The 26640-nt window shown below is 41.9% G+C and overlaps 1 protein-coding gene across 1 annotated transcript in view; it reads right to left on the bottom strand.

Moving 5' to 3' along the window:
• Positions 1–26640, bottom strand: part of CDS2 (CDP-diacylglycerol synthase 2) — a 99626-nt gene that overhangs the window by 27281 nt on the left and 45705 nt on the right. The window contains exons 5-8 of the mRNA XM_033948953.1: positions 24494–24633; positions 19980–20038; positions 14075–14157; positions 5061–5148 (exon numbers count right to left, since the gene is read on the bottom strand). Coding sequence (XP_033804844.1) covers positions 5061–5148; positions 14075–14157; positions 19980–20038; positions 24494–24633 — 370 coding nt within the window. The remainder of the gene's footprint in view (positions 1–5060; positions 5149–14074; positions 14158–19979; positions 20039–24493; positions 24634–26640) is intronic.

The raw sequence follows: 26640 nt of genomic DNA, 5'->3' as shown, positions 1-26640 counted from the left end.
CCCATACTGGGGCATGGGCCGAGATCTCACAAGGGCCTATCTCCGCCTTCCCCATTCAGGATACCCAAGAGGTAGAAATCAACAGATAATCATTCCTGGATAGAGTAGAATGGGCCCTGGATATTGTGGAATAGGGTGGAGGAATCTCCAGATGTTTACCAAGTCTAATTCCCAACAGGATCGCTCGCTATTATCCCACTGTGGGCCAATCCTATGAGCCCAACCACTCCAGAAAGTCCAAGGGAAGCCGCCAACCATTTTTCCATGAAAGCTTTAAGTTCTTTGTCAGTAATGGATTCAGGTAAGATTATTAAACAAAGATTATTCTGACGTGAACGATTTTCCAAGTCGTACAATTTTGCCTCGACCAAATCTAGTCTCTTATTGATGTACTTGTAGTCTTCCAACAACAGCTGCAGCGCGTCTTCCATCACACTCTCTCCTGCACTTCTTTTATATCCGTCGTAAGTGAAAGAATACATTGGTCCATTACTTCAAACTTATCCAAAATCTGCTGTAGTTGTCTAGCTAAGGTAAGTTCCATGGCAGACTTCACCTCCACCATAATCTCTGCCGCCCACGCTGAACTTGGCAAAGGAGAAGCCAGAAAGGTCTCTGCCATCTTGTGTTTCCCCCCAATGAGCGCTTGGTCTGTCCTTTTTTCAATGATTCCACTGCCATCTAGGTCCGAAGTGGCTAGAAAGGTTCTGCAGGTGGTAAGGGGGTACCCCTTCTTCTACAGCAAGTACGGTGAAGTATGTTTTGCTGGCAATCAACTGCAGATTTAGCAGGGGGTGTCAGGAGCAGCTAGAACTACGTCCTCACTGCTGCATACCCCTACCGGAAGTCTCTCTTATTTTTTAATGACAGGGTTATTCTGCTGAAAAGATCATGTTCCTCATCGCAGCATCCTCACATGTGATCAGGGCCAGTGCAAAGGTCTCCAGCATCTTAAGAGAGCCTTGGGTCCACTATCAATTAACCTTTAGGCTTTCAGGGCTTCCCCTGACATTTTGAACATTAACTTGACAATCACGATCACCCCACTAAAGTCTCTCCTAGAACATAACGTAAAAAGGCATAATTAAAATCATACTTTTAAAGTCTTTATTTAAGTATATGGGTTATTCTCCCTGTGGTTATGGTAGTCAAAGAGTTTGTGTGGCTGTCAGGATCACTTGTTTTCTGCTGACTGTAGATGCTCTTTGCTCTAGCCCCTTTCTGTAACCCTAGAAACTGTTGCCCTTTATTTGAATTCTTGTTACCACTATTTTAAAGTATAATATACAGTATAACAAATAAATTTGAACCTTGAACCTTAACTGCCTATCTCCCTAATGGTTAATATTGCCCTGAACACAACCTGCTTACTTCATTCATATCTAGGCTCTGCTCACGGGCAACATTCACGGCCATAAGATCCTTAATTAATATCTACTTGCGTGTGCTTTAAAATTCAAGTGTCAGCTCATCTGTGGGAGACAAAAAAGAATGAGGCTCCTATCTATACACAGGAACTTGGCTGGGTCTCTCATTCCTGAAGAACTGCTTCCTTCTGCGTTTTCATTATTACTGCAAAGATAAGCCACATATTGAGATAAAGGGCTCCTTTTACGAAACCGCATTAGCGGCTTTAGCGCACGCATATTTTTAGCGTGCGCTAACCCCTGCGCTAGCCGAAAAACTACCGCCTGCTCAAGAGGAGGCGGTAGCGGCTAGCGCAGCCGGCAAATTAGCACGTGCTATTATGCACGTTAAATCGCTAACGCGGCTTCATAAAAGGAGCCCAAAATGTACCATGTGGCTGGCAGGTAGACAAAAGTTCCACCAATCAATGTTACACGGGAAAAAAAAACCCCCTGAGAAAGGACTGGCACCCACTCACAAAATATTGTAGTATCTTTTCTTGGTACTTTAATCATATAGAGCGATGCCATTTTATACTTTTTGACAGAGGAGTCACAACAGTATACGCACATCTTCAATTAAGATTTCTTATGGAAAGAATACACTTTCCATAAGGGGCCACTAAAATCATTAACACCTCGCTTGTGGAAGGGCAGCTGCCAACAACACTAGAAAAAGCTGTGGTGCGCCCCCTACTGAAAAAGAGCTCCCTTGATGAGAACAAGCCCGAAAACTACCGATGCCAGGATGTTGATTGGGGGTATCCTTATTATGGGGTCTCCAAAAAGTAGAGAGATCCTGGATTCTCTACAGGGAGAACCATTCCAGCAATTAGTAATGGAACACACATGGGACAGAAAGTTAAGGAGTTTAAGGAGAAAGTTAAGTTATTATTATCTTCTTCCATATCACTCAACTCTGAAAACAATTTTTCAACACATTGCTAAGACCATCAAAATAGGAGGTTTTATGCCAGTGAAGTGATCGCCTGAACACCGCTATTCCACCATTGTGGAGGTGGGCGGGCCCCTGTCTGAGGCTTTTTCTTCCGTTAAGATTGGTTTCTGCTTGTGTCTTTATTTACTATACCTTCATTTTTCCTTTTGGTGAAAGTGTTTTTGTGATTATTAGTGATATTCACCATATCCGAGTTTTTTTGACACACATGGGACAGAGCCATACCAGACTTAGTGCTTACAAATGGGGAAATTGCTTTTGATATTACAGTGGGTGATCATCTGGCATCCAGTGATCACAGAATGATGTGGTTTAATATTAAGATAAGCATAGTGAGGGCTCATTCGAAAGCAAAGGTTCTAGTAAAAAAACTAAACTTTGTTCAGATAACCTAAGCTGTTGTGTAGATGGAAACATCTGGGAAAAGTAGGAAATCAGTGGGCAAAACTGAAAGAAGCTATTGTAAGGAACATAAGAAAAAATGTCTGCATTCAACTCAATGACTGGCTACTCTAAAGTAATTGGCAAGACCCATGTCAATCCAGCTTCAGACTCGTGACCCTTCTTGATGATCTGCACAGAAACCGTGACAGGGGATCTGCCTCCAATACTAATTCTCAGCAGCCTTTGACATTATGGATCATAATATCATGCTTTCAAGACTGGCAGAAACAGGTATCTGCAGCACAGTACTTACATGGTTCAAATCCTATTTGTCAGACAGACAACAATCAGTTCTGTTCAACAGCAGCATATTATTTTGGGTGCCACAGCTCTCCATATTGTCTCTAATCTTATTTAATATCTAATCTTAAGCCTCTGGCTGAACTGCTTACAAATGGACTCAAAATTTTATATCTATGCCGATGATGTGCCACTACTCATACCCACTGAACCAGATCTACCCACAACTATGAGTAGACTGACTGCCTGCCGAACTACAACTCAGGAATGGGCAAACAACTCTGCCTGAATCCAAGCAAAACAGAGATTCTTTGGGTTCCTAACAGAAGGGGACTTCAAAAATATATTTTGGGATATATGAACTCCACCAAATTAATAGGGAAGAGTATGTAAAATCAACAAGTAACAAAGCTCATACTCTATAAACAAATATATCTATAGAACTCCCCCTAAATTCACAGGTCAGGAATCTCAGGACATCACTCACTCTGATCCCGCAAATTCAAATAACCTTTAAAAATTGTCTCTATGACAGCTATGCAATCTCTCGCCATATATTGAAAAGACAAGTCTGACCACATTTGTCTATGCCATCTTGATGGACCCAAAGTCTGATCCGGAGATGGCAATTCTTATGTTCTTATGATAACATCACGATTAGACTACTGTAATGCCCTGTACACTAGTCTAACCAAAAAGAGTTTACATAAGCTGCAACTAATTTAACCCTTTACACACCTTTGAGACCTTCACAAGATTAGCCCCCACACTCTGAAATTTATTCCCAGAGGGGCTAAGTCTAACTCCAGACTCTCTACTTCAGGAAGCAGGTGAACATTTGGCTCTTCACCCAAACCTTAAATATATAGTAGGGTGATTGACCACACACTAATTTTTCACCAGGACTAGCTTGCTACAGTTCTTTATTTGTTTACTTACTTTAAAACTTTATATACCGCCTGGAGTCACAGCGGTTTCCAAATGAACATACATAAAGCAAAAACAAAGAACAATACAAATCACTTTCCAATATAATGTCAAAATACATAAGAAATAGGACCTATAAATTCTTCAATAACATATTTTATAAGGTGCTACCAAAATACCCAGACAATATTAGGAAAGACAAATCAAAAGTATGCGTCTACAAATAGCTTGGTTTTTAACATCTTCTTAAAACTATATCTTGTTAAACTGTATAATCAACTTGCCTTGAGTTTAGCCTCCCATCTGTTTAACCCAATGGACTCTGTACCACCCATCTTGTTCCCAACTAATAAGTGCACTTGGCCCCTCGGCTAAAGGATAAGGTGTATGGTAGAAAAGTATAAGCATCATATTTGCTATTTGAATGCTCTGAGTATTTATCAGTTGTTTCATAAGTGTTATGCTGACACTGTATTATATATGTCTCTTATTTGAATTTCAGTGCTTTATAAGTATATTTTTTAAACTCTTTCATGGTAGTCCTATTGTTACGTTTCTATTTGCTGATTTTGAGTTTACCTCACTTATTGTATTTGTTCATATTTGGTCTTTTTACTACCGTGATGCTGTTAACAAAATTGTAAGACCTATGTTGAACTGTACTCGCTGTACATCACCTTGGGTGAATCTCCTCATAAAAGGCAGTTAATAAATCCAAATAAATAAATAAATACACACAAGAACCCTAAGAATGAGACTCCTTGCGATTCCTTAATGGCTTCTAACATGTTCTCCCTTCTACTTAAGTGAGGCTGCTTCCATAACACACCCCAAGAATAGCTACAGTATGGCTGGGATTATGAGAACGCATATGTTTAAAAGAAGCAAACGTAAGGATCGTGTAAAATGCTATTCTCATAGCATAGGCGTCACAGGTAAACAGCTGAACTTTACCAACCCAGGCTCAAAGAAACACAAAGAAACAGAGGATGCAGTCAAAGAAGCATTTCCGATTGATACATCAGAGAACATTCTTGCATTCCAGATCCTGGGCACAAGACCACCGTACAACACATTGCACTGACCTTGATCAGTGGAGTCCGGCCAAAGAAAAACCCAAACATGTAGGCCATGATGTCATTACAGATCACACAGGAAATCGGGACGATGAACCTGAAAAGATGGCACCCAGATCAGAAGATACTATTTCACCGCTTCAGGGCATTATTGTGTGACTGTTGTCTTTTGAGTGTATCTTTCCTGTAATTTACTGGAGTTCTTTATCTATTTTAGCCTGTACATTGCTTTGACCTGCTGATCAGTTAATGGCAGTATATAAAGTTTAAATAAACTATAACTCCACATAGGAGATGAAATTAATTGCAGAGTACTCTAGATTCTAGTGCAATAAACCTGCCAGATTAATTTCACTACCAGCAAATGTTAATAGTACACAACACAACATTACAACACATAAGATGCAAGTAACTAGTCTACAAGATGTACATCAAATAGGCAGCTTGTTACAGACACAGCTAGACTTTATCAAGGGGGTGGGGGATGGGGCACTGAAGAGGTGCTGAGTAAGGACCTGCTAAGGGAAAAACTTCATTGCAGTATCTTACCTGCTGGCATTTAGACTTGGTCTTCAGAATGTGATTTCATTGTCTTTTTCTTCTTTTTTTTTTTTTTTAATTACTCTACTTATTTAGCAAAATCAGTTTAGACAATAGTGTATTCTTTAAAGTCTCTGTTAGGGTTTTTATATAAAAAGTGTTTTAGGTCTAGATTCGTACTGTAGGTTGCATTTTACAGCATAAGAAAACATCAATTTAGAGAATAGATAGCAGTTCAGGAAAGCCTCTGTTTCATGTTTAATTGCCTCCCACCCACCCCAAAGCTCATCTTTTGATTTACAGGCTCTTCAGTCAATTAGGAGGATAACTGCTTTGGAAGGGCTTTTACTGTTTTCTCTTCTCTTTTCTTTCATCAGGTGTGAGTTACTTCTGCAACCACAGTATTGCTGAGAAACATCGTGCCACCAAAGCTGCTGCCCCAGTTACAGTTTCTACCTCCATGCAGACAGAAAATGTTGCCCAAGGAGAGGGGCTGGTTCTATGTGTCTACAGCTTGAATCCCTCATGAAGAAACTGAGAAAAGAAGTGGCAAGACTGAAAAGCAAGAATGAGAAGTACATCAATGAAATATTGCATGAGGCAACAAAGATTTCCAAACGTGGAGAAGAAGAGTCCATGTTGAAAGAGGACAGCTGGACTCAAATTATGGGATCTTGCAGGACAATATCCTGACTCCACCTGCCCTTGAACTGAAAAACCAGTATGCAGCCCTGGAAGTGGAGGAGAGAAGAGTATCCCAGGGGAGAGGAAGAACCAAAGATCGAAATGCCCAAAGTTGCTGGATCCATAATCACTAGGACGCAAAAGATAGTGGTGGTTGGTGATTCCCTCCTGAGAAGTACAGGCCAGACATGATGTCCTAGGAGGTGTGCTGTCTGCCTAGTGCCAAAATTCAAGATGTTACAGAGAGCTTGCTGAGACTAATCAAGCCTAATGACTATTACCCGATACTGCTCCTCCATGTTGGCTCTAATGATACTGTTAGGTACCCCTCCAACTGTATAAAAAGTGACTTTGTGGCTCTAGGAAAGGTGAATCAGACAGATGTGCAGATGGCATCATCAATCTCCCTGTCGAGGCTAAAAGGCCAAGGCAGTGAAGCTGGCATTCTGAAAATGAATGTGTGGCTGTGCGGATGGCATCATCGAGAGCATTCTGACTTCCTGGACCATAAGATGATTTTTCAATCGCTGCTGAGCAGAACTGATGTGCATCTCTCAAAGAAAGAAAAGTGTCTTCTGCAACAGACTGATTAACCTACTGATGAGGGCATTAAACTAGAATCACTGGGGCTGGGTGATCAAAACCCCCAGGTAAGTATAAGCCCTCAGGTAAGTGAATCATTGAATACCTCTACACACATGGGAAAAAGGGGTAATGTCTGGAAAAGCAGTATATACTAATGCCTGTAGTATGGAAAATAAAGTTCTGTATCTAGAGGCTGTGATGGAACAGACCAATTTGGATTTAGTGGCAATCACAGAGATGTGGTTCACAGATGACCATGACTGGGATATACACTTCCCCCTCCTCATTCGCGGCTTCAGCAATCGCAATTTCACATATTCGAGATTTTTTGGGGAGGGGGAAAAAAAAGAAAAAACACCCCACATAGTTTAGCCTTCCCCCTGGCATCCCGGGCTCACCTGGTGGACTACAGGAACTCACGGCAGCCATTTCCTATTGGTGATCTGCACGGGGCAGGAGCGTAGGAAGATCGCTCCTGCCCCAAAAGCCTGTTAACCACCAGGTAAGGCTGGGAAGGCGGGAGGGAGGTGGGGTGGGTCAGAGCCGGACCAGAAGATATTCGCGGTATTTCACCATTTGCAGTCTGGCTCTGCCCCTATCCCCCGTGAATCCAGAGGGAGAAGTGTAGTTATACTAGGCTATGATTTGTTCTGGAAGACAAGATAGGAAGAAAAGGAGGAGGAGTGGTGTTATGTGTTAAAGATCATATTAAAGGTGACTCAATTGGAGGACCGTCAGGGTAAGGAAGAGGCACTGTGGGTTAATCTGGAAAGAAAAAAAAGAAAATGTTTTTACAGACAGACAGAAGGAATTAACGGAGATTTAATTGAAGACATTCAAAATATAGCTGTAAAAGAGGAAGTATTGCTAATAGATGATTTTAATATGCCAGATGTTGATTGAGGGTATCCTTATTATGAGGTCTCCAAAAAGTAGAGAGAACTGTTCCAGCAGTTAGTAATGGAACACACATGGGACAGAGCCATACCAGACTTAGTGCTTACAAATGGGTAAATTGCTTTTGACATTACAGTGGGTGATCATCTGGCATCCAGTGATCACAGAATGGTGTGGTTTAATATTAAGATAGGTATAGTGAGAGCTCATTCGAAAGCAAAGGTTTTAGACTTCAAAAAAAACAATCTTTGTTCAGATAACCTAAGTTGTTGTGTAGATGGAAACATCTGGAAGAAGTAGGAAATCAGTGGGCAAAACTGAAAGAAGCTATTGTAAGGAACATAAGTAAAAGTAATAGGAAAAGAAGGTCACTTTGGTTCTCAAAAATAGTAGCTGACAAGGTAAGGAAAAAAAAAAAAGAGGTTAGCTTACACAAACTACAAATGATCACAGAAAGAGGAAAATAGGCAAAGATATCTGATAAACTGATAAAGTACCGTATTTTCACGCATATAACGCGCACACGTGTACAACGCGCACACGGGTATAGCGCGCGGGAACAAGGAATTTATGTAAGAAAATTTTGGTATAGCGCACCCACACGTATACCGTGCATGCTCCTGTAATACCTATTCTATTGTGATGCGGTGTTTTCTGTCTTGCTGGTGCCCTCCTCCATCTTCCTGCATCGTTCGCTGAAAGCTGCGGGCAGCGGATCCTATGTGCCTCTTGCGGCTGACCCAGAAGTGTTCATCTGACGTCACGACGTCAAAGGGAATGCTTCCCAGCCGCAGGAGGCGCATGGAAGCCGCTGCTGCGGCTTTCAGCAAACGCTGCAGGAAGATGGAGGAGGGCGACATCAAGACAGAAAACAATAGTATAACGCGCATGGTTATGCTCGGTTTGTAAAATCGTGTATAGCACGCGCGTTATATGTGTGAAAATACGGTAGTCATGACAGCAATACAAATGGTAAACTGGGGGGACAAGACTTTTTTTTTAGATATGTTAGTGATAAGAGGAAGTGCAAAAGTGGCACTGTGAGACTCAAAGGTGAAGGGAAGGAATATATATATGTTGTTGAAGATAATGCTGAATTGCTTAACAAAATATTTCTGTTCTGTGTTCTGAAGCGCCGAGAGCAGGACCACAGAAGACAAATGCAAATGGAAAAAGAGGTGTGGTAGACCATAAACAATTTTCAGAGGACTGTGTTCGTGAGGAGCCAGCTATACTAAAAGTGGACAAAGCGATGGTGCCAAATGGCGTATATCCAAGAGTGCACAGGATGAAAGAAGTTAGGGAAGTTCTGGCAGATCCCACTGCTTCTCTAGAGTTGGGAGTGGTATTGGAGGACTGGAGAATGGCAGATGTGGTCCCTCTCACAGAAGTGGACGAAAGGAAGAGTAGCGAATTACAGGCCGGTAAGTAAATTAACAGAAACACTTTTAAAAACAGAAAATAGTGACATTTCTGGAATCCAGTGGATTACAGAACCTACGGCAACATAGATTCACCAGAGGCAGGTCTTGTCAGACCAGAGAGTTGGACAGAGGGAGAGCATTAGATGTGGTGTATTTAGATTTTAGCAAAGCCTTTGACACTGTTCCATACAGGTGTCTATTAAATATGCTGCACTTGGTGACTGACTGGGTGAGGAACGGTTTGAGTGGAAGGCAACAGAGAATAGTAGTCAATGGAGCTCACTCTGAGGAAAGGGATGTTACCAGTGATGTGCCTCAAGCTGCAGTTCGTGGGTTTGTTCTTTTCAACATTTGTGTAAGTTATATTGATTAAGGGCTGTCTGGTAAGATTTGCCTTTTTGCGTATGATACCAATGGAGCAGACACCCCTGACAGTGTGGAGAACATGAGGAAGGACCTAGCAAAGCTTGAAGAATAGTTTGAAATTTGACAGCTAAGAAATTCATGGTCATGCATTTGGACTGAAAAAACCAAAGGAACGATACAGTTTAAGGGGTGAGAAATTTATGTACACAAAAGAGGATCGGGACTTGGGTGTGGTAGTATGTAATCATCTTCAAGTGGCCAGTTTGAAAAGGTGACAGCGAAAGCTAGAAGGATGCTTGGGTGCACAGGGAGAGGAATGGCCAGTAGGAAAATGGAGGTAATGATGCCCCTGTATATAAGACTCTGGTGAGGCCCCATTAAAAAAAAAAAAATTATATCCTGCACATCCAAAATCTTTGCAGGTTACAGGAAAACATACAAAATGCATTAACCAAACATACAGTACAACCCATGTACATTTAGAATATTGTGTACAATTATGAAGACCATGCCTTCAAAAAGATATAAATAGGATGGAGTTGGTCCAGAGGACAACTACTAAAATGGATGGTTGTCTTTTTCATAAAGTGCATGGGGACTTAAAGATCTCATATGTATACTTTGAAGGAAAGGCAGAAGAGGGGAGATGATGATAGAAACGTTTAAATACCTACGTGGCATAAATGTACATGAGGCGAGTCTCTTTCAATTGAAAGGAAACTCTGGGATAAGGGGGCATAGGATGAAGGTGAAAGGAGATACACTTCTCCGTTCGTATTCGCTGTGATAGGGGATTACAGAACCGCAAATAAAGAAAAACTGTGAATAACTTTTTTCATATGTTATTCACTGTTTTCTATTAAAAACCATCGTGAATATGGTGAAACCGCGAATAAAAGGTGGGAGACCTTGCCTGTTCCTGAAGGAGAGGTAAAACACGGTGAAGAAAGTGCTGAGAAAAAGCGATTTTTTCCTGTAAATCCTTGGAATCAGCGATTTCTCTACGCAAGCTGATGTAATTTGGGGGAGGAGCCAGCAAGCTAAAAATCATGAATACTCGAAACCGTGAATACGGAGGGAGAAGTGTAGATTCAGAAGTAACCTTAGAAAATACTTTTTCATGGAAAGGGTGGTAAATATGTGGCACAGCCTCCCGGTGGAGGTGATAGAAACAAAAAGTGTATCTGAATTCAAGAAAGCTTGGGACAAGCACATTGGTTCTCTGGAGGCGAGGAAGGGATAGTAGATGGCATGATTATGCAGACTAAATAGGCCAATGGCCTAAAACTGCATTCATTTTTATCTGTTTTTGTTTCAGCTTTGCAGATAAGACTCAGCACCACAGCCATGCTGGTTAATACCTGTCCTTACCTTCACTCATCAAAGCCACCAATTTTTTCTGGCATCATGAGCCTCCATCCCATGACACATCATAATTCATCTTTGACTGGATGGCACACAGCTACATTTTCACTGCTGCCCCAAACCACAAAGGCCACTAAAGGATTTGTGCACTCTTGAGGATGGGTTGGCAGCCTTTCTTCACACAAATTAACAATAAATTAGGAGGGGGGGACTACTCATCAGAAGTGACCGTCAGGGGGTGAAAAACTTTTGTGCACGAAAGAGGAGCAGGACTTGGGTCTGATAGTTTGTGATGATCTAAAAGTGACTTCAAAAGACTTATGGAACATAATACTCCCCTCAAAGAGTTAGGCTGATGCTAGACCCAAAAGCCCATATACTTGATTTGAATTAAATTGAGATCCATAGTGAGGAATAGTGGCTCGTGGCCAGTAGGGGGTGATGTCTATGGGACATAATGGAATGGACGTCAGGACATGATGGTGCAGTATTTTGTGGAGTTTTTCTACAAAAGCGCCTGCTTTTCGTATAATTCTGGGTAACTCTAGTTATACAAGCATATGTGTTAGTTAAGGCCACACCCAATAGAAGCGTACGAAAAATTGGTGAATAAAAATCTGAATATGGATGTAGCCAAGGCCAGAAAAACACACTACAGATTAATATTAAGGAAAAGCATAATAATATTCTTTTTATGTACTTTGCTATTAAGCCAGACCATAAGGGAAATCAGGACACACTTCTGGAGGGATGAAACTGCCTCTATGTTTCTTTCTTTTTCTCTCTGCGTTTCTCCTTGTTCAGGTTTTTCCCGTTTTTAGCCTCATGGTTCTAATTGATATCAGATGTGCCTTAGGCTGGTTAGGAAGAGCATATTAGATTACGTATCCCAAACTGAGATATAACATGCATTAAATATGAATGACATATAATGTGTGAAGCTATGAATGTATGGAAGGGGCCCCGAAAGAACGAATGAATTGATGGATGAAAGATATGTGAAAGAGTGTACTTGATTTCTAATATTGTATATATTTTAAACTTGAAGGAACACTAAGGAAAAATCCTAGGGTAACATCTGGGAATAATTAGAGTCAGAAACTGCTGTTCCAATCTCCAGCATAGGAAGGTTTCTGAATCTGTATGCCAATGAAATTTGAAGCTGTCAGCTCAGAGAGAAAGGGGGAAACAGCCCCTCCTTTTTCTCTGAGGCTGACAAGTTTTCAGCACTTTTTAATGTAGGTTTTCTCGACACAAATAAGCAGTTTCAGATAACATTTCTTTGGCTATGTTATAAAATGTTTATGTATATTCAGAAATGAATGTAAACAAAAAATTATGATTTCTGGAACTTTTAGTCTATGTTAAAAAGAAGGTCTTTGTCTAAATTTAAGTACAGCCTCTGTTAGTTGATTGGCTGACGGCCAATGATGTAAAACTGGACTGAAGGTATATATTGGGGAGCTTCGAAGTATCGGGTTGAGATCGTTATCAGAAGGCGAGCATTTTGGCAACTATAACGACCTCCCGCTAACGCAACTAGCCTTTTGAGGTCCATGATGGCAAAATAAAAGCAATAAATAATTATTTTGGTAAACCTTGCGTTATGCATCATTTCCGTATATTTGTTATTTTGCACACCTTGAGTGAAAGCTAGCAGCTTAATTGGCAACTACAGCTTTATGAGTGCGCTGGTGTCTCATTATCCATGCTCAATAGTCATTAATTCAATTTAATTCAAATCAAGTATATGGGCTTTTAGGGCTAGCATCAGCCTAGCTCTTTGAGGAGAGGAGTATGATCTAAAAGTGGCCAAATAGATTAAAAAAGTGATGGCAAAAGCTAGAAGGATGCTAGGGTGCATAGGGAGAGGCATAGCTAGTAAGAAAAAGGAGGTATTGATGCCCCTGTATTAGAATATTATATACAGTTCTGGACACCACACCATCACAAAGCTATAAACAGGATGGAGTTGGTCCAGAGGAAGGCTACTAAAATGGTTGGTAGTCTTCATCATAAGGTGAATTGAGACAGACTTAAAGATCTCAATATGTATACTTTGGAGGAAAGGCATGAGAGGGGAGATATGATAAGAAACATTTAAATACCAATATGGCATAAATGCACATGAGGCAAATCGCTTTCATTTGAAAGGATGCTCCAGAATGAGAATGCATAGGATGAAGTTAAAAAGCAATAGACTCAGAGTAATCTAAGGAAATATATTTTTTTTTTATAGAAAGGGTGGTAGATGTGTGGAATAGTCTCCTGGTAGAGGTGGTGGAGACAAAGACTGTCAGAATTCAAGAAAGCGTGGGACAGGCACGTGGGATCTCTTAAGGAGAGGAGAAGATACCTTGTTTCCCTGAAAATAAGCCCTAGCTTGATTTTGGGGGTAGGTCTTATAAGCCCTACCTCTGAAAATAAGTCCTAGTCACCGGCAGCAGCGCTCCCCCCCCCATCTCTCCTTCCCATCTGAACCGCGAGGCAGAAATAAATACCTTATAACAAACCGGTAGCGTCAGCAGCAATCTAGACAGGCCGCTTCGCAGCCTTCTATCGCCCGGCCGTTCCTCTGCCTCATCACTGATGACATCATCAGCAACTCAGCAGAGGAACGCCGGGCAATAGACCACAAAGTAGCCTGTCTAGATTGCTGCCGACACTGTCGGTTCGTTATAAGGTATTTATTACTGTTTTACAGTTCGGATGGGAGAGAGAGATGAGTCGGCGGGGGGGAGGAAGGGAGGGATAGAAGCTGGAAGATTCTGCTGCACAAGGGATGGGAGGGAAGGATAGAAGCTGCAAGGGTTCTGCTACACAAGGGATGGGAGGGGGGATAGAAAGATACTGCACAAGGGGATGGGTGAGAGGGGAGGAAAGATGCTGTACATGGGGGGGGAGAAAAAGGAAATAGGAAGAATTGGGGTGGAGGAGAGGAAGGGAGAGATGATCACTGTACATGAAAAAAAAAAAGACATCCCCAAAAATAAGACCTAGTGCCTTTTTTGGCCACAAAATTAATATAAGACAGTGTCTTATTTACGGGGAAACACGGTAGTAGATGCTATGAATGGGCATAATGTATTGGCCATTTGGCCTTTATCTGTCATCACGTTTCTATGACAAACTAACAAAATTAATTAAATAATTGGTACTTACCAGATCATTCCTTCAAACAGGTTGTGAATGATGAGATGTGACTGGGTAACGACAATCAATAGCGTCACATGTGTCCAAGCAAACTGGAGACAAGAAGGGAAAAAGTAGTCACTCCAGGCTGTCACAGCATATACCGCCAGCATGATCTGTTCATCCCTCACTTGTAATCAAGTTGATATGGTAAATTTATTGCAAATTTTTTATGCCTTGAAAAACAATCTAAACAGAGGACACATTTTCCTAGTCTCCTGACAGACAGGACCTGAGGTAAAATGTATCAGCATGAGAAATGTGGAGCCCTCACAGCAAATATGAGATTTTCTTCTGCAGTCCTCAGTTGGTGAGAAAAATGGAATCACCAGGGCAGACTGGGAGGCAACAACAACAAAAAAAAATATGAAATGGAGGGAAGAATAAAAACCTACATTTTTCATATTGTAAATCAGTCACCTCCAAAGGCCCAATTACTTTGAGTGTCATCTGCTCAGCTAACTGCTCCAAAGTGGAATTTAGAAGAAAAAACACATTCTGTCAATATTCAGCTTGTGAGAGGGAGCATTTTTTTTTAATTGCTTACTATTGCTGGCTGTTAGACCCAAATATTCAGTGCTGGACCATGTGTTAAGCGCTGTTTAAACAGGCAGGAACTACTTCTGCTTGCTTAAACTGCTTTGAGTATTAGGCCTATTGAATATACAGGTGGAGGAGGATTCAAATTAGTCAGAATATCAAGTAGCAGTTACCAAGCTTTTACCAAATATTTTGAAAACACCTTTGTATATTAAAAACCTTTCCTGGTGTAAAGCCACCTTAGCTCAAGGGGGGTCTTTTATAAAGGATTATTAACATGTAAAGTGCTTTCAGTACAGAAAATGTCATTTAAAAAATTGCAGGGCCATGTACATATACCAAAAGTACACATGTATTTTTATGTAGGCATTCCTAGAGGCATAGTTTGGACAGTGACGAGGAAGATTTGGAATGTATATGTGTAAGTTACATGCAGACATTTGCACCATGTTTACAGCAGGTGTAAAACTGGTTGTCTGAATTTGCACTCTACTGAGGCTGGCTTTATTAAAAGGCACATAAGTGCCTCTGCTGCCTTTATAAGCTAAGAATTAAATAAGTACCTTCTTGGGCTTTCTTCACAGGTGTCTTCTAAAAGAAAAACTGGACTGGTTCAAACTAGAGGACACGGTGGGCCGAGGCTTGCCCGCAACTACGGAGACACCAAAGACTGACTCACCACAGACACAGGAACAAAACTTTTCAACGCTCGCAAGAACGGTGAAAAGCTTTATCCCTGTAGTTAGAAGCACCCCCTTGTTCCTTACTGCCATTAACACGGCACTACACAGGTCACCCGTCCCCTTCCTCCCCAATGTGGAGCCACTGCCACATGCCACTGCTGTTGGGGATCCCATATGTAAACAGGCCTCCTTTCTGCCCCTCAGCTGCATGCCCCCTTCTGCTGAAGCCGACCTGGAAGGCTTCCTTCCGATGTCAGACCTGACATTATAGGGAAGCCTTCTGGGTCAGCCGGGGATCCCAGGTTACCTCAACAGTCCTCCTTCCAGGTGGGCTGCTCTTTCCTGACTTCAGTCGCACTTGTTCTTTACAGGGATGCAGGCAGCAGCTCTTGTATGCTGCATGTGGATAACCCAGAAGCTATCTGTCCAATGTCAGAGAGAAGGCTTGCAGGTCAGCCACGTGCAGTGTGTAAGAACCACTGCCCGTGCCCTTGCAAAGAATTGCAGTTGAAGGCAGGAAGCAGCAGCCCAGCTGGACAGCCCTGAAGGGAGTGAGTGTAGCCCTGAAGAGAACAAGTAAGGGAGAGAGGGGTTATGAATGTGGGACAAAGGGAGAAAGGGGGGGGGGAGAAAGGAGCACATTGGGTCATGGGAGGGGCATGAATTTGGGACAAAGGCAGGAAGGGGGATATGAACCAAGGAAGGCAGGTGGCATGAACTTGGGACATGGGAGGGAGGGAATAAAGCAGTGGTGAAAAATGCTGCACATGATCCGAGAGATTAGAGAGGGAGAAATTGTTGGATGTGGCAGTAGAGGGCATGGGAGAGATGCACCCTGGATCTCTCTTTTTTTCCCCCACTCCCTATACACAGGCAGAGAGATGGGCACAGGGAAAATACTAGAAAGGAACGTAAAGGAGACAGAGAAGGGAGAAACTGAACATAGGGAACAATACATACACAGAGATAGAAGATGGATGGTGAGCATGGAGAAAGAATAAAATGTCAAGTGGTCAGGAAACCCTGGCGAGCGAGTTAAGAGTAGACAATAGAAAACAGAGACCAGCACCTGAGACCAACATGATTTGAATAATAAAATGAGGACAACAAAAGGTAGAAAAAATAATTTAGTTTCTATTTTGTGATTAGAATATATCAAATTTGAAATATGTATCCTGCTAGAGCTGGTGTTAGACATAACTGGTAGAGAATGACACGGGGACAAACTTTTCCCTGTCCCCACGGGAACTAATTTTCCCGTCCCATTGATTTCTTTCCTTGCCTCTGCCTCATTACTGCAAGCTCTGTCCTCATCTGTACAAGCTTCAAACACTTTAAAATCATAAGTGTTAGAGGATTGTGTGGTTAAGACAGAGCTTACAGGAATGGGGCAAGGTCAGCGACAAAACTTACGTGGATGGAGAAATTGAGTTCCTGCGGGGACGGGGACTGCAAAGCCCAGGCCGTGGTTCTTTAGCTTCCAGCAGACTTAAGGTTCTCTCTGATCAGGGGGCAGTTGCCCTAATAGCACTCCCCTAACACTATTCCTGTCATGTGTGACTGCAGTATTCTGTTAACATAATTTTTCTGTGTAACATTCTGTAATAATTTGGCTTATTCAGTTTTCTCGATAGTGGAGAGGATATTTGGGGAGGGAAGACAGGGATTTTGTTGATCCTTGCTGTGTATTGTGTTTATAAAATGACAATTGTACAGAATATTTTTTTTTTTAATACTTTAATAAAATAAGTTAAGTATAAAATCATAACTATCCGAGGCTTGTGGGATGGGATGGGACGGGGACCGAGATTGTAAGGTCATGGACTGAGCTGGTAGGGATGGGGCCAAACTCTCGGGGACAGGGACAAATTATTTTCTCCAAGAACAAGCAGACAGGATCATGTCTCTGGAAAAGGCTTAATACTAAATAAACATGAGCCTGGTGAAACCCAACAGGTCTGGAAAGAAAGCTGGTGCTCAGGTAGAGAAACGATTTTACAGAAATGCTTGTCCAAACCGACTGACTCTTTGTGTTCCAAACAATAATGAGAGGTAAAGGTACTGACTGAGGACCAAGTAGCCAGTGTCGATAAAGGTTGAGCGTCAGGCCTTGAATCTCCCCTCCATGCTGAACCGAAAAGTTTATCACACTGAATCTGCCTGGCTTTTGCATATGCAGACAAGAGTTCACAATGAAATGTTCCGATGTTCAGGACCTAGGACACTGAACACACCAATTGTGGGAGTCAGAGCCTAAAATTGTCCGATTACATCTTGAAGCCATTAGAAACCCTCTTTGACATGAAGGGGAAAACAGTCGATGCAAAGTCAAAAGGCTCAATGTACCAGGTAGCTTCAGTATATTGATGCTCTCTGGGTTGAAAAAAAGGCCTCAAAGTGGCCAAAAATTGAAAAACTGACAGAACTTAACCAAACTCAGTGAAAACACTGGAAAACAATAAAATAGTGATGGAAAAAAAAAGACACACACACACACACACACAAAAAAAAAAGACTTCAAAGTTTGACGTGCTGAGAAGATACCAAAGACACAGCTTCTCGGCTCTGCAGAAAACTTAGAACTGTCAGTACCACGTGCTGACGTCAGGCAGGAAGACACCTGCATGTGTGTGGTGCAGGCACTGCCTAAAGATTTAAAGTGACAGTGCACTTGACAGGGTATGTACTGGATTCCATGGATGATGTCATCCACATATGAGAATATTATGACTACTTGACCTCAGAGAAATGGCACAAATGTAAGTATTCAATTCAAGAGGTAAATTCAAATCAATATAAAATTCAAAAAATTATACTCTTAAAACATAATGACGCAATGTTAAATTTAAAAGTTTTGTGGACTTTCAGAGAACTCCTAGAAGCAAGGACATTTTGTTCCTAGTTCCTCTAAAAGAAATATCACCCATAATCGTCATCAGATCAAAACATTATTTTTTTAAATGTTTAAAATTTTTTTATTTGAATTGACAAGTAAATCATTAAAAAAAAGTTAATGATACCTCGAGATCTTCAGATAATGAAAGAACCTAGATTATTTTCCTCCAATAAGACAAGTTTTCAAGTTTCAAGTTTATTAAAAAAAATTTTAGCCCGCTTATTCAGGTTTCTAAGCGGTTTACAATGTAAAATTACATAAAAACAAGGGATACTAAATAACATCCTTTTTTGATAAATGGATGGGCATCTTAAATAAATATAAGAGATTTTATGATGTTACTTGTCGAAAGAATGGTTCTGAAGGCTCAATTAAAAGTAGAGGTGGTTGAGCTTGAGGATCAATTAAAGCAGTGATGTCCAGTGGATGAATACCGAGAAACAGCATCAAGAATTGGTCAAAACCATGACCTCCTTTCATGATTCCTTACAGCAATTGAAAATTAAGAAATATAAATGTATTAAAATGATCATCAACAGAATATGGTATACACCTGGTTGAATAAAGATAGGTCATGGGATCTGAGGAAGAAACATACATGAAAACTCTGATGGAGATTTGGACGGAATTAGAGATGAACACAGAAAACACAAACTGGAAAAGCAGATGATTCTAAATAGGTTTTTTTTTTTATCTACAGATCACTTCACAGGAAAAAGTTGAGGGAAAGAGGATAGAAGGCCCAAAAGAGAGACAATGAGGAGAAGGATCTGCAGGGAGAGTGTGGCGCAGTGGTTAAAGCTACAGCCTCAGCACCTTGGGGTTGTGGGTTCAAACCCATGCTGCTCTTTGTGACCCTGGGCAAGTCACTTAATCCCCCCATTGCCCCAGGTACATTAGATAGATTGTGAGCCTGCCGGGACAGATAGGGAAAAATGGTTTAGTTCCTGAATAAACTCATGTAAACCGTTCTGAGCTCTCCTGGGAGAACAGTATAGAAAATTGAATAAATAAATACAAATGGATATAAATTGGGAATAGTTAATCTGATTCCAATACCGGAAGATGTACTGAATCTAGGGTTAGGTTTTGTCCCTGCTTCTGTCTACAATCTTTTTAAATCTAGGATTGCTATTTTTTTGATTTATAAGACTTTTGCAGTTGAAACAATATTTTGCAATCAATAGGAGCCAACTTGCCATATCTATTCTATGACCTTCTACAAAATGGTATCCACCAGGTATAATGGACTCTATTATTTCAAGAGCTGGTGTTGAGAGATTTAGAAAAATTAGAATCTAATTCTTCTTTGACATGGATTAAATTTAGTTTATCGAAGGCTGAACAGCAGCTCTGGATCAACTTAAGAATGATCAGGACCACATTTTTATGCTTTTCAAATTTTTTCTTAGTCTTTACATCACCTTGTCATCTTTTTGAGGAAGGGTGACTAATTGAGTTTTAATAAATCAAATCAAAATCATTATGTTGAGAGCAGATAAGGGAGATGTCATAGTGATTCAATTTTGGCAACAATATTCATGCAAGTCACGCCAATCACAATCTGGTGGATCAGATGCTGTTATTAAATAGGTGCTCACTGCAGGGTTCAGGGCACCTAAGAGGAAGTCCTCACCTACTGAAATGTCCCCAAGAGGCTTTTGTCCATTCTGGTGACACTTTCTGATCCTCCAGCTTCCTTACACTATCAGCCCATACCATGAAGCACTGTCAGAACTTGCTCAAGTCAGCTTACCATGTAAAACTGCAGTCGGTAATGTTTCTTCACCAGACTGAGGACAAACATGCAGAAACCTGAGAAAAGGCAAAGAGTTGATCAGGAGGGGATATTCATACATTACTAGATGTATCCTTTCAATGAGCCTGTCCTCAGGCCCTGAGTCACTGCTTTACCTTCTTCATCCTGGCTTGAGAATGACAGTAGTCAAGGCCCTCTCCTGGGCCACTGGACCCACGAGGCAAACCTCTACGCTAGTAGAAAATCAAGGGGGAACCTTGTGGCACTTTAAAAGCTCTCCCTTTCTCCCTCCCCTCTGAACCCAAATGTCTGCATATGTAATTCCTGCTGGTCAGGGCAATCATATCTGAAACTTTAGGCATAAATGTGAAGCAATGTGAGTGAACTGCAGGAGAGAACAAAGTTTGGTGGGGGGGGGGAGGGTCCAAAAATTTAAAGGTGCTGCTTGCTGCAAGCAGTTAATGATCCAAATATTCAATGCTGCCCTAATCCAGACACTAGCAGGGAATATTTGGATCTAGCCAGTCACCAGAAGTTATCAAAGTGCCAGCCAATATTCAGACCAGTGCCCAGAGAAAGTTAGGACAGCCGTTTTAGTGTCCTAACTCCCCCCCTTTTTTTTACTAAACCACCATAGTGGTTATTAGGTGCTCCCGACGCTCATAGAGTTCCTATGAGCATCGGGAGCAGCACAGAGCATTCAGTGTGGCTCCCTGCGCTAATAACCACTATTGCGGTTTAGTAAAAAGGGGGGGGGGGGGTTATCTGGGCACATACTTGGTTAGCAGATTGAAGATCATCGCTAACCGGTAAGTAGAGAATGACACAGGGAAAAAATTTGTCCTCATCTCCGCCTCGTCCCCACAAACCATCCGATCCTATCCGCACAAATCTCAAATAGTTTTATACTGAACTTATTTTATTAAAGTATAAAAAGAAACAATATTCTGTACAATTGTCATTTTATAAATCAGAGTTCTGGCTGCTGAACTAGAGGAAGAGATCTTCAGCTGGCAGGGCTTTGTTTATAAATGTTTATCAACACAGCTACAATACTACTTTATCCTAAAGAAAAAAGAAAGAAAAGAAATAGAAATCTTTTTCTTCCTTTGTTGTCTGGTTTCTGCTTTCTTAGGTCCTCACAAAATAAACTACTAAGGTTAGTAAAGGTAGGAGGGAGTGTCTCAGTAGTTCACCTTGTGAGGACCTAAGATTATTTGTGGCAAACTCCAATTTTTCACATTTTGGTTTCTGCTTTCCTCATCTTCTAATCATTCTCTTCCTTCCATCCAGTCTGCCTTCTCTCTGCCTCTTCCATATGGCATCTGCTCTATTTATATGCCTCTACCAAAAACTGTCTGCCTCTCCCTTCCATCTCTCCCCACCCCCATTGGTCTGGTACCCATCTTCTTCCCTCCGCACCCCCCATTGTCTGGCATCTCTGTCTTCTTCCATCTCTCACTCCTTCCCCCAGGTGGTTTTTATCATCTCTCTCTTCCTTTCTTCCCTTCAGATCTGATATCTGTCTCTTCCCCCCTCCCCCAATGCCCTGATATTTCTCTCTCTCTCTCTCTCTCCTTTCCCTTTTCTTCCTTTTCAATTTGTTTTCTGCCTCATCTACTTTCTTACCTTCTAGTCCTCAATTTCCCTTTCATTGTGTCTACCTACAGCTTGCCACCTCTTTCCCTCACCCCTTCCAGCATTTCACTAACTCTATCATCTTCCCCCAATCCAGCACGTGCTCTTTTTTCTTTATCTCCTCCTTCCATCCAGTATGTGTTCTGCTCTCTCTCTCCTCCCAACTTCCCTTCAGAGTCTGCTCCCCACTCTCCTCCCTACTTCATTCCAGTGGCTGCTCCCCTCTCTCTCCACCCCACTTCCTTCCAGTGACTGCTCCCTTTCTCTCTCTTCTCCCCACTTCCTTCCAGCGACTGCTCCCCTCTCTCTCTTCTCCCCACTTCCTTGCAGAATCTACTTCCTCCTCTTTCCTCCCCACTTCTATGCAGCATCTGCTCCCCCCTCCCTCCTCCCCATTTCCCTTCAGTGTCTGTTCCTCTCTCCCCTCCCCCTCTCTCTCCACTTCTCTTCAGCATCTGTTCCCCTCTCTCCCCTCCCTGCTTCCATCCAGTGTCTACTCCTACCGCTCTCTCCACTTCCTTTTGGCATCTTCTCCCCTCACTCCTCTCCATTTCCTTCTAGTGCCGGTTCCCTCTCTCTCCTCCCCATTTCCCTTCAGTGTCTGTTCCTCTCTCCCCTCCCCTTCGTCACCACTCAACCTATTCCCCTGGTCGGGCCATCTCCCTCCCTTCCTGTCACCTTCGCGGGCACTTTTCAGAATCAAGGTTTACTCTCCAAGTGGCCCGGACACCACAATCTTCTTACAGGTTGCGAACAACTGCCCTGAAACTTCTCCTCTGATGCAACTTCCTATTTCCACCTGGGTGGATTGCATCAGAGGAGAAGTTTCAGGGCAATCATGCATGATTTGTGAGAAGACTGTGGCATCCAGGCTACTCGAAGAGAGAAAACTCTGAAAAGCGCAAGTAAAGGTGAGGAGAAGGGAGGGAGATGGCCAGATGAGGGGAAGAGATGCACGGTCCACAATGATCGGGAGGGAGGGGGCTGCTGGACCGTGCGATTGCAAGGAAGGCTGCTGATCAGGAGGGGTGGGAAGGGAGGCAACGTGCGGCAAATACTTTACTGCAGGGACAAGGCCATTCACCGTTCCACAGCTACCAATATGCGGGTTACCCATAGGTAACAGTCACCGTGTCATTCCCAACTATACCAGAACCACCCGGGCACTAACCGGTTAGTGTCATGATTGTCAAAGTGGCACTAGCCTTTTTGGTGCTGCTGAATATGTGCTCCATGGCTGGCCAACTGATTTAACTAGGTTGGAGCCTTCCTACCCAATTAAATCCTGTAGAATATCTACCCTTAATTTTTTTATGCTAAACAGAAACTACAGTGGAACCCTAAATCTGGATGGGCGAGCTTTGTATTAGGCATCACATTACAACAGTTATAAAATTTAGCATCTGGCAGGCTGCACAACTGAATGTATACTACTTTGATAGCCTTCAGGTAGTGTTTAATAAATAAATTATATACAAATATATAAAATATATAAAACTTGTATGGTAAGAATGTGCATGTACTACATCAATTTTAAAAAGCAAAGGATGCACTTATTTCCTTTTTCTAAAATTACCTTCACATATTATTTACGTGGGAATTGTGTGCAAAAAAAAAAAAAAATAAAATAAAAAATCCCCTGAAAATTCTGCACACAATATTTTACAATTCTGCAAAGTTTATGACCTGAAATTCTCTCTCATCTTTTCCTTTCTCAAACTCCAGCCTCCACAGTTCTCTGTCTCCCTCTAAATCCTAAAACCCATAATTCTGTCTATTCCCAACATCTTCTGTATGCAATACCCCAACCTCTCATTCTCTCCACCCACCCTCCCCATGGCATATTCATCTACCTTTATTCTGAGCCCCCTTCTCATTTTCAGCCACAGGCAATAGCTATGCTCACTCTCATGCAGAGAAAGAAGTGAACCACTGCATATCAGGTCACTTCATCCTTAAGTGCCGGTTCACTTAAAGTCGGTTCTAACTGGCTCAGGAGAATGAAGTTTCACGTCCTTCTCTTGCTGCTTGAGAGCGAGCAGAGCCACTGCTGCCTATCTACACAGAAAGTACAAAATTATGTGCATCCTGCAGAGATGGGGAATTCTGCACAAATTCTGTGCTGTTGTGCAGATCTGGTATCTGACTTCTCCCCCTCCCCCAATGCTCTGGTATCTCTCTCTCTTCCTTCCTTTTCTGATCTTCCTTCTCAGTTTGTTTTCTACTTCTCTACTTTCTTACCTTCTAGTCCTCAATTTCCCTTTCATTGTGTCTACCTACAGCTTGTCACCTCTTTCCCTCACTCCTTCCAATACTTCACTAACTATCATGTCTGTATTTTTCTTTATCCCCCCCTCCTTCTATCCAGTATGTGCTCCGCTCTCTCGCCCCTCCCCACTTCCCTTCAGCGTCTGCTCCCCTCTCTCTCCTCCCCACTTCCTTCCAGTGACTGCTCCCCTCTCTCCTCAGCAAATTCTGTGCTGTTGTGCAGAATTCTCCCAAGGATAATATACTTGGAACCTGCTCTCGGGCACACAAATTTTCAGTTTCTCTCACACCCCTAATAAAAAATTTTTATTTAATGCTCATAACTGCACACCATGCACAAATCCTTCCACCCAGGTCAGATAAACGTATGGAAATTCAGGATGTGTGCACATATGTTTGGATACTTATATTCTAGGAAATCTTTTCAAAGGCGATGTCTGTACATCAAAAAGGTTTATTTTACATATAGAAAAATACTCCACAGCTTCTCTGGGATACCTACTTAACCTATGCTTACAAACACATTAAAATTTTTCTCTCAGCAAGGGGGAAAACACAGCTCAGATGGAGACATGACCAGTTGAATGAGAAGATGCAGACCTTACCTGTTAGATACAGTGCAAAGGAAATGAAACGATGGTATTTACTGAGAATCCGCAATGGTTCTTCCCTCTGGACCAGTGTGAAGAAATAATCCGTTACCGTCTCTCCATAGAAGAAGTAATTCACACACAGCAAGAAGTACCTGGCATAGAGAGACCATCCCCACTGTGTTATCCAAGTTTTATGGGGGGACTGAGGCTCTAAGGGCAATTCTTTAATCTAGGCACCCGCACTTATGCACTCTTTGTACACATGTATGCAGTACTGGCACTTATGCACATAAATGTACATTCGTCCACGACACTGCCAGGACGATGCCTAAGCATCATCTACAACAGTGTCTCGCAAAGTTTTTTTTTTTGCTCAGGCACACTAACGAAGCAAATGTTTTCCTGTGGCACATCCACAACCTCGACCCACTCCACCCCCGCATGAACTTCGTCTCGTTTTCCCTGAGCTCGGAGCTGTATCCGGAGAGCCTCCAAGCAGGTGCGGATGTTGACATTGCATGTATGCGTGCATGCACACGTCATTACGTTGGCGTCCGCGCATATTCGGAGGCCCTCCAGATGTGGCGCCAAGCTCAGGGAAAACAAGACGAGGTTCGTGGTGGGAGGGGGAGGCGGTAAGGTGCCGTGTGGGGGAGGGGGAGGTGCCAATGCCGGAAGTGACTCGACCTTGGCGGCACACCCAGAATCATGCCACGGCATACAGTTTGCGATTCACTGGTCTATAAATACCCAAGCAACTTACATACTGTGCAATTGTAAAGAAGGCTTACATATAGGCAGAGCCACATGTGCATACACATCCCTGATGTATTTAGGCTCCTGCATTTATGCCAGATCTATGGCTGATTTAACTGCAGGCACCAAAACATTAGGCATGCTGATGCTGCATTACATCACTGTTCTATAACAGAACCTGAGTGCCGTTGCAGAATAGGTTTCTACCACATGTCCTTGGGGTGTCTAAATGGAGGCACCCAGTTGTAGAATTGCCCCCATATGTAAACACAAACACATACAGTGTAGATGCAAAAAAAAAAAAAAAAAAGGTCACACATGACCAGTGAGAGACATTTTAACCAATAACATATGACCAAAGCAAGACTGTACACCACATATCGTTATCAACAATGTCAAAACACCATCAAATTCTCCAAACCCTAAACAAGAAAAGGAAGAGAACAGGGCTATTATCAAAAGGATGGGGATGCACACCATATTTCAAGTCACTACATGCTGTTGTCATTTGCCTGTTAAGTCATTCAGATGGTGGGAGGGGGGAAGGGAGGGAGCTGCAGTGACTGGTGGTATTGTATAGCAGGTAAGCAAGGCCTGGGAGAGTGACAGCTTCTGCATTTCAGAGGCAGTTTTCCACTAGATAAGAACATAAGAACTGCTATACTGGGACAGACTGCAGGTCCATCAAATCCAGTATCCTGTTTTCAACAGTGGCCAACCTAGGTCACAAGTACCTAGCAAAATCTCAAACAGTAAAACAGATTGTATACTGCTTATTCTAGGAATAAGCAGTGGATTTCCTTACATCCATCTTAATAATGGTTTATGGACTTCTCTTTTAGGAAGCTATCCAAATCTTTTTAAACCCTGCTAAGCTAAATGCTTTTACCACATTCTCCGGAAACGAATTACAAGTTAAATGAAAACATTTTTCCTCCTATTTTAAATCTATTATTTCGTAACTTCAATACATTCCCCCTAGTCCTAGTATTTTTTGAAACAGTAAACAAGCGACTCACATCTACCTGCTCCAGTCCACTCAATGTTTTATAGACCTCTATCATAGCTTCCCTGAGCTGTTTCTTCTCCAGGCTGAAAAGCCCTAGCCACTTTAGCCTTTCCTCGTAGGGAAATTGCCCTAGCCCTTTCTCCCAGGTTGGACAAAGATCGATGATTTTTTAAATTGGATTTTTTTTTTTTACTTAAATTGAATTTTTTTTAAATACAATACTTTTTTGAGGATAAATCTATCTAAAGATCATTTCTATTTAAGATACATTATAGTCCGAAAGTTATTCATCATGAAATAAGGATTAGTTTTTAATGAATATAACATGAGGATGTATATTCATGCAATGTTTAAATTTTTTTGTAAATGAATTCCATTAATCCATTCATAATGT

Source organism: Geotrypetes seraphini, chromosome 6 (assembly GCF_902459505.1).
Source record: "Geotrypetes seraphini chromosome 6, aGeoSer1.1, whole genome shotgun sequence".
NCBI classification, from domain to species: Eukaryota; Metazoa; Chordata; class Amphibia; order Gymnophiona; family Dermophiidae; genus Geotrypetes; species Geotrypetes seraphini.
The sequence above is the reverse complement of the archived record's forward strand: the minus strand, read 5'-3'. Positions and strand labels throughout refer to the sequence as shown.